Below are 9,848 nucleotides of genomic sequence, written 5' to 3' on the forward strand. Positions count from 1 at the left end.
CGAAATCGATGGGAAACTTTCCGAATCCTATTATAATCCAAGTTATGGTGGCTCCGATTGATAAACGATAACAAATGCTATTAAGAAAGTGGAAGGGAGACATAATGCCCAATGTAATTTATGATTCAATCACCAAGAAAGTTGAGATGATGGAAACAGATGGTTTAAATTCTTTGATTCACTTGTAGTTTATAAATGACATTTAAACTATCCAATTAATTAACCCCTAAAGTATCCGATCATCCTCACTGGCCTTGTTGGCCTCGGGTGTGTTCACCACAAGGGAGTGTATGTGTGTGTGTGATAATTAAAAAAAAGTTTTACTATATTTACCGGTCGATTTTTACTAAAAATTAATAATTTCTTGTTTGAAGCAATATAAGTAAATCTGTTCGAGGGAAACAAGTCAAAAGTACATCGGCTTTTAGTTTACATTACATGTTACAATCATATGTTGAGTGTAGAGTGTAGATAAATCCATTCACAAAGTCATCATCATCATCATCATCATCGTCGTACTCAGTATATCCCACCAATAGCAATGCTATGGTAGGGTCTGAGGAGGGTAAGATGTAGACAGCCTTACCTCTATCCCATTCACAAATCCATTCACAAAGTCAAATTCAAAAACTTGACTGATATAAAGTCAACCAACCAAAGATGTGCTTGTTGCAAGATAAGTGAGGGCTCGTTTATGGTAACTGACACGTAACTTCTTGTACTGCTGAACAAACGTTGCAAGATTGATCTCTTTCTCGAGAAGTTGTTGGTGAAACGTTTCAGATTCCTCTTCTGTCTTATTCATCGACTCTGAAACCATAAAGATAATATCATGCAAAACCTTAATTTTACTAAAAATCGGGACAGTTAATCGACTCATTTAAGTTCTACTTGGGTTCAAATGAGTATGTTTTTAAAGATCGGGAACAGTATGCATAAAACTTCCTAAATCGTTGTATTCTCAAAATATTAAGTGGTAAACTGGCAATAACGTCATTTCCCTAACGTGATCTAAAATAGGCATGTACACGAACCAAATGTTCAGTGAACCTTTAGGCGGGAAGTTCACTTATGTTCGTTTATTAATCATATGGACGAACAGGGAGAAAACTTTTTCTTCATTTAGTATAAATGAAAGAATATGAACCCATGTCCCGTTCATGTTCATGAATGTTCATTTATGTATCTTAGTTTATTCTCATTCAAATTTAAGTTCGACTGTTTATATATTCATTTAATTTTGTAAGGACCGTTACCATTCACTCTAGTTTTATAAAATTCAGACATCACCCATTACAATTTAGTAGGGTTTTATTAGTTTTTTAGGCTCACTAGATCAAAATGTTCATGCTTACTTATAATTGGTGTATGGTCAATTATGTTCCTTTGTGAACCGTTCATTTATCTTATTAACGAATGAACATAAACAAACATGAACCCATACATTTCTTAACAAACGAATACGAACAAGAAAACCCCGTTCGTTTAACCAAATTCATGCCCAATCGTTGGTTCTGTAAATTTAAACGAACAAACATGAATACACCCCGTCCCGTTTCGTTTACAAGCCTACTCTAAAACATTAAGTAGTTAAAAAAATCAAGAAAAAATAAAAAGTGTTTTCAGGGACGAGCCCCACCCGACAAACGGTTAGTTCTATAAGTTATCTGTTTACACCTATCAACCAACCAGTTACCAGCTTGCTTTTCCACCTTGACGGTGCAGTCTTAACGAGCATATGGCAAAAGCATATTTCTAGAATGTGAAATTGCGGGACGACAAAGAAAGAGCATATTTACCTTGTAGCCTGTGTAGCAAGGAACCGGGCGAGTAAAATTTAAGGATTTCGGCTTTTCGCTTGGTGAGAACATTTAGTTTTTCTTGAGCAGATGCTAACTCACTTGTTCTTATGATCATGCACTGTACCACAAGAAAACATTTAGCTTTTCTTATAGCAATCACCAATTTAATCATAACCACCTTTTAATAAATGTTTTTAAATCAAATATTTTTCAACAAATTGACGAGTCATGAAAACCTCACCTGGTTCCTCAATTCGGTTATCTGAGGTTCTTTTTCCAAGTTTGCTCCTTCATAAAGAGAATATATCATAAAATCAGAAATATTCAGAATTACAGAATTATCACACACACACAAAAAGGCTATCACTGTCTAATAAACAACTGAATCTCAAAAGTCGTAGTCTCGTTTAAAACTGCAACCTATCCTTTTTGGGTAATTTAAATAAAAATGAATTTGACCACCCTTTGTCATACATATGATATTATTAATTTGGGTCGACAATAATCTCCTATTTTGTGATTACTAAGAAATACTTATATGCATAGTTGGTTATATGTTTATGATGGAGTAGATTATTACTACTTACTAGAGACGGCAAGATGATGGATCATATAACATGTCAAGAAGATAAGCATGTAAACGAAACGAACATTCAGTGAAAAGCTCATTAACCATTCGGCGGGAAGCTCGCTTATGTTCGTTTATTTAATAAACGAATGAACACTAACAAAAAAAAGTTGTTTAACTTATGTTCATGAATTTTGTCTGCGTTCGTTCATGCTCGTTCATCTATGCTTATTAGTGTGCATTTGTTTGTTCACGCTCGTTAATATATTCATGTTTATTTTATGATCCATTAGAACACATTGTTCTTTTCATTACTTTTAACTGAATTTAGCTAGGTTATGCTTGTCCATCTGTATTCAATTATGTTTGTTAGTTTACGTCTGAGAACCGTTCGCTTATACTGTTAACCAACGAACATAAACGAACACAAACATGTTCATTTTCTTAAGTCTGAACACGAACAAGAAAATCCCTTTCGTTTAATTGTTCGTTCTCTATCATTTGTCTGGTTAAAGTTAAACGAACGAACATGAACATGCTCGGTTTGTGTTCACTTCGTGCGAGCTTCAACCTATTTGAACCTCACTCGTTTAACTAATTATTATATTTGACCCTTTTGAGATAAAACACAACCCAAATCGACCCATTCACAAGTAAACGGGTAGGGGTACAACTTTAAACAAAGTTTACACATCAACAAAAACTTACTTGCAAGCTGCACAGTTTCCTTTCGAAGCTCATCTCTTACCTGGTTTACAAATAACACAAAATATTAAGAATAACAACTAAAATGTAAAAGCAATATGTTGAAGACTGTAACAAAAAACTATAATGGTTGTCTGAATAATATTTTTTATGCTTACATTGTTCTGAGTTCTCACAGAATCAATCGAAAGCAAGATCCGTTGATAGGCCTCTGGGTCTGATAAAAGCTTCTGTAACTCATCAACACTACATCAATTAAAGAATGCAAGACACAATAAATAATAATAAAACAATCAAAATAAAAAACAAAATTTGAAAAATAGATTCATTATATACAGCGTTAGGATCTATAATAAACACAAAACAATATTTGAAATAAAAATCCAACAGATGTTGACTAATATGTTTCTTTGGTAACAATTTGCCTAGATCCATGGATGTTGAGAACATTTTATCATATTTTGTGAAATAATAAAAAAATGACAAGAAACAGCTGATTTAAATATTAATTCAACAGGAAAATGTTGACAAAACTATACATTTAAAGAGTAACAATTCAATAACCTAATTCAACAGATAATCTAACAAATAACAAGTTAACAGCTAATAATCCAAGCAGCTGATCTATTAGTCAACACATGGATAAAATCAGAATTATAATCGAAATCAAAAGGCTGCTACTAAAACTGCTATAGCAAATTAGCTGCTAACGTATTATAATTTTCAATAAATGCATAATGTATTTTAGTAATCAAGTTTTAACATTTAATGTGTTAACTTATCTCAGCCATAAAAAACCAGTGCCCACAAAACCAACTTACATGATATAACATACAAAACGTAAACAAACATTAGAATAGAAATAATTAATGATTATAAGTTTATAACCTGTATAAAAGAAAGTACCTTTTATCTTTTAGATATGCAATAACGCCGGCAACCTCTGCAGGAGACACATGAGGTTGATCTCCAAGTTCAACCCGTTGCGGATAAGTGTTAGAGTTGATGCTATTAGGAGTAGCAGGGTGGGATGAACTCGGGGAGCTGACAGACGGAGGATACCATGAGTTTGTAGTAATTTCTAGTGGCCTTTGACCACCTTGTTCTTGTGAACCCCTGAAAAGTAGTAGTGATTATTACTCTAATGTTCAATGAATGAAAGTAGAATAAAGTTAATGAAAACAGGTATTTATCATTCAGATTCAACGTAGGAAGCAACTACCAACACAAAAGTAAAAATTTATCTAACCTAAAAATCTCCAAATTTCTAATTGATGCTAACCAATCAATCAAAAGCTACTAGTAAACCTAACAGGTAAACATGAGTACTATCGCACCTCCGACTCTAAACGAACGTTTATGCTCGTTCGACTGATAATGAACGGACAAGAAATTTCATTTAATTAACTAAATGAACAAACACGAACAGATGCAATGTTCGTTCAATTGTGTTTATGCAAACATGAACAAGTTCATTGCAAATAACATGTTTGAAATTGCAATTGGAGTAAAAAAAGTCAAAATCATCAACTAGTTAAACTTAAACCATAATTTAATTAAAATCATACTATTATATCACACTAACTACCTAAAATCAATCAATCAATCAGTTTAAACACAGAAACTCTAAACTGACTGTAATAACAAAATAAGTAATAATTACCAGAAGTTAAACATATTTGCCAGATTAGATTACGTTACTCTTCTAATTGGTCGGAGAAATTATAATAATAATATTATTATATGGAAGAGAAGCGATCGCCGGAAAATAATATGCCGCCGGAGATACTGATACCGGATTTTACCAACCAAACCAAGTCTAATTTGACTATTTATTTTTTTATTTATTCATTTGGTTGACTTTCAATTACTAATTTCACCCTTGTACTTTTACCTTTTATCATTTTTACACCTTATAAATTCTGTTAGTGAAAACGGTTAATATACTCGTGGGTAAGAGGTAATTTTACTCTAAAGTTAAAAGACACTTAGAGCACTGCTTTTGTGTTTTGTACAACTCTTGATGGATAAATGACTCAAATAATCAATATTTTAAAATGGACCAACAAATTTGGACTGAAACGACGGGATTAAAAAGATTTGAATCTCGTCTGCCCCGTCCAAATTTTAAGTGAATTCGTTTTTCCAGTCCAAATTTTTAGAATTTTTTTTGTCTTTTTCTCTAACAGTTTTTTCCCTCTCCTTCCGCCTCTCTCTTTTTTTTTTCTTCTTCTTCGTCATCATCATCTTCTTTTTATTCATCATCTCCGGCGATTTCTAGCTTTCGACTTGCCCGAGGAGAAAGATTTCGATAAACATGGAGTGGCTTCATCGTCAATTTTGTCATCTTCATCATTGTTACAGAATCATAGTAATAATTATCGATCAACGACAAGAAATCTTAGAACTTGACCCTTTTCCGTTAATGAGTTTTCTTTTTATTGCCGGTGATGAAGAAGAAAAGATGTTGATGATGATGAAGAAAAAAGAAGAGAGAGGTTGAAGAAAGAGAAAAAAATGTTAGAGAAAAAGAAAATAAAATTCTAAAAAATTTGGACTGAAAAGACGAAATTATTTAAAATTTGAATGAGAAAAACGAGATTCACTTTAAATCTGGACGGAGCAGACGAGATTCAAATCTTTTTAAAACCCGTCGCTCCAGTCCAAATTTGTGGGTCCATTTTTGAGAATATCGATTAATAATGGGTAATTTAATTTCTCTCTCTCTTCAAGTGGGCCATTTAGAGAATTTTCCCAATTTGTTTATCCCACATTAACTAGAAGATAGTTTTGTTAGCTTCTAACCTCCATATAAATTACATGCTTCTTTGACAAAGTTTGTATCATCCCACGTCACTTGAGAGATGATTTATCACCTTCATCTGTATCATATAAAAGGGAATTGAATAAGGAATTGTATCTTGCCAACACTCACTTGGTAAAACAAGTTACTTCTATTGTAGGCTGGTTCAACCACTAATACAGTCTGATCGGAAAGAAATACTATATTCTTCCGACTGTTGTTTTTATGCTAAAAATTACTAACCTCATTGCGTAATACGGGCACCACCTCTAGCTAGTATTTTGTATATGGAGCACATGTTATAAGCCTTTTGAAGGTGCATGATGACGAAGAGATGAAATATAAAAGATATTGAAGGTGCTAAGCCGTAATGTATATAACACGAATCTCCTTAACTCGTGTACTATTTATCATATAAATTGACTAGAATGCATGTAGGTTTCAGTACGTATAAGACTTGTTTTTTTTAAAAAAATATGATATTAGTAGTCTTTTGTCTAAATGTGCGTGTGCTATTTTTGTACCGTTTTTACAATAATTCTAGAGATGAGATAAAACCAAACAATACGTATTTTATTGAAGCGGTATGTACATGTTTTATGTGGTTTCCGAAATTCTCAACAACTATCGTTTTGTATTAAGGGATGACTCATATGAAAGAACCGAATGGGTATTTCTCAATTTCCAATTTTCTACATTTTAAGAAATTTATTAGAATGTTATATAGAACCCATCAATGATTGTAGTTATAAATCTAGTACTTGGAACAAACAACGCGTATGCTAGTCAAAGAGGCCCACACTGATAACCAACTTAATTTTGACAAATTTTATAGTTTAAATCATATAAATGACCATTATGTTTCTGTAATGATCAATTATTTTAGAGAAAATATTGATCATTTTATATATAACACAAACCGAACTACATCTGGATAATGGGTAAGCGAGAAACAAGCTGCGCCGCTATCCCCTTTTGAATCGCAAAGCCTATTCAACTAAATATAAATCCTTGGTTCCTCGGGCTCTGCGAGTCACTGTGGACCACCTTCTGCACCCGCTCCAAGAAGCGAACCGCCTCGGGAGCTAGGGATCCAAAAGTGTCGAAGGCAAATGGAATGAACACGTGCTGATTCTCCAAACACGATGTCTCATGCTTAGCAACCTTCCTAGACTCCGCTCTCAAAACCGCCTGTCCCGGTACGAAGCCACTGTCTCTCAACCCCACCAACTTGGACACCCCAGTGAGGTCAACACACGCATGCTTACCCCCTGCCCAGCCAAACACAAGAACATCCGCAGGACGCGGGTAGATCTTCCCTCACGCGGATCAGTCAAAAAGTTAACAGGTGCTTCTTTCTTGGCTGAGATCCCGACACGTCTAAGCACAAATCATGATATTTTATAATTTTATATGCGTACATCGTAATGTCCTTTAATATCAATAAAAACCATGGAATCCGTACATATCTGCTTTATTTATATGTCTATACTTTATGTGTTATATTCCAATTTCGTGGATTCTACTAATTTTATGTACCATTACAAAAAATGTGTATAGTTATTTTCGCGTAACGTTTGATGTCTCTTTTGTTTATATTTCTAACTATTTATTTTCAAAGCTTCATACCAAATTACTAATCATCCAAGCATAAATGAGGAGTTAACCAACATCAAAATAACGTAAAGCGTATATATTTTATAACTCTACCACCCAAAATGGTATCGGTTTTACAAATACGAACTCACAATGCTGATGACTAGCAGGAGGATTCGATAAGACGACATATAAAGCAAAGGCAAATTTTGATCTTACACCATATGGGATGCCCCAAAACGAGTTAAGGATAGTTATGAAGTGTAGACTCCTACTTCTATGGTGATGCCACACTCACACCAAATGGTTAGGAGTTGTTCGGTTGTAAATAACACATTGAAACCTCAAATTGCATTGTAGAACGTTAATATGTATGTATAATGGATAATTAAGATTTCTATAATATAATGAGACAATAATGCTGATAATAACATGAGTTCTTATGAAATTGCATCTTGATAAGTCTTATTCCACAACAATTCAAAGTTGTAATCCTATTATTCAGATGTAGCGGCGGTTTGTGTTATATAAAAGAAGTTTATCGGAAAAAAAAATCCTAAGGACATAATTGACACTTGGGGAGAATATTGATCATTGACACATTCTCCTAACTGTTAAATCCGTCACTTGTTTGCGTAAGAATAATACTTAGACAAAACTGATAGACCTATAAGTAGATTATGAGCACTTTGGGACAAGTTATGACTAGTGACATTTATAGTTGATGTTAATCGTATTAGATGGTAGACCGATCATAATGTAATATTGCATTGAAAATAATAGGAATGTTAGATATCTTTAGTAGAAAGGTTACATTTCGGCATTTACTACATTTGTAACAATAACTGAATTTAGAAAGAAAAAAAAAAGGCACATTAGAAATGATGGTCGAATATCCTCGTAAGTTAACAACCCATTTGCTGCGGTGCTGTGAACTTTAATAAGTTAGTGACTACTTTTAAGAACATAATGCAGGTTTGACATCGTAACGGTGATTGGTTATGGATTGCATATTTTGCCGACAGATAAATACGCATTTTACCGGGCTATCTTGACAAGGTACACATTTTTAGTGAAGTGATTATTTTCTCTCTTTTTAAACACTTGTAACGGAAACATGTAGTAGTACAATCAAATATTATAGGCCGCCACGGTGTATTTATTGGTAGCATTGGTCACCAAACCAGCTTATCGAGTTCCGAACGACGTGCAGACATTCTTCACGTAGCATCCGACAAGAATATGTGAACACCAAGAACATAATGGTGACAATGTCCAGACCCCTAAGAAGGCATGCTAATTGGATTGAACGATAACAGAGACCAATGCACAAGCCATCAACTGATGCGCCGACATAAGGTAAGTTAAGAACATTGCATATGCACATTATGTAGGTTAAACAATATGATATGACCCTCCTAAACTCCAAACACACCAAAATCTGACATGACTTGTGGTGCTTGTAGTCAAGAGCGCGAGTCTGACATATCATGTATTTGTGTTCAAGAATCTACTAACATGTATAGTGTATACCTATGAGATGTTGAGCATGAAGAGCATCTCTTTGAAGCATAACATATACAACTGAGGTATGTATGATAATGCAAGCAATATTTTTTATAATTATTTTCCAAAAATCAATGGAATAACAATAACAGGAGGGTAATGGTTCTAACAAGTATAATAACCAACCAACTAAATAAGCTGGACAAATAATGTCTATGCTTGCATCTCTACAAAAATAATCAAACAAGATGGTGTGCAGTAGTACCCTCTCCAGTTAAATCCGCCACCTGCACCGCGTCATTTTCAGGTGGCAACAATGATGGTTGTGGCGGCACTGCCTAAGATTCAGAAGGCGGTGGCGGTGGTGGGCCACCTGTGACATTTTGAGTTGGCGACACCCTCCGGTGAGTTTCAACATCAGGGCCATTCATGTTCAAGCCAGGTGGTAGTCTTGAAGAGGTCAACTGGTTGACCACCGGTGACGGTGGTCTACTTGGTGTAGTGGAGGCTGGTCTGTTCACCGTGCTCGAGAAGAGAGCTGATGGCTGGTAGACTATCTGTGGGGGTTGTGGTCGGGTTTGTGGTTGCTGTAGTGGCGTTGGCAGCGGTGGCTACTGGTGATTTCCTAAAGACTGGACATCTGAAGATGCAGAAGAATCATGGTAATGCATCATGCAAGACGTACCAGAAAACTGGCGCAGCGTTATTTCAGCGTGAGAGGCTGCACATAATAATAAAAAAAATTAAATTCCGTTAAAATCACTTATATATTATTTAAATATACTAAAATACCTTGTACTCCTGGATGGTCAGGACTAAGATCTTCTTCACACATGGACCTGAAAAGCTCAGCCAGTGTCTTAAACGT

The 9,848-nt window shown here is 34.6% G+C and overlaps 1 protein-coding gene across 1 annotated transcript; it reads right to left on the reverse strand.

The window, feature by feature from the left end:
- Positions 1-602: 602 nt before the first annotated feature.
- LOC143594622 (vacuolar protein-sorting-associated protein 37 homolog 1-like) lies at positions 603-6,126 on the reverse strand. Its single transcript, XM_077073887.1, has 7 exons — positions 6,122-6,126; positions 3,982-4,191; positions 3,234-3,321; positions 3,079-3,118; positions 2,044-2,090; positions 1,800-1,920; positions 603-810 (listed from the first exon to the last, which is right to left on the reverse strand). Exons 1-7 carry the CDS (start codon positions 6,124-6,126, stop codon positions 647-649), a joined length of 675 nt encoding a protein of 224 aa, XP_076930002.1. The 3' UTR covers positions 603-646.
- Between the last annotated feature and the right edge of the window lie 3,722 nt (positions 6,127-9,848).

The sequence above is a fragment of the Bidens hawaiensis genome, unplaced genomic scaffold (genome assembly GCF_021521415.1).
Source record: "Bidens hawaiensis isolate Kalapana, Puna unplaced genomic scaffold, B.hawaiensis_p1.1 tig00044012_1, whole genome shotgun sequence".
NCBI lineage: Eukaryota > Viridiplantae > Streptophyta > Magnoliopsida > Asterales > Asteraceae > Bidens > Bidens hawaiensis.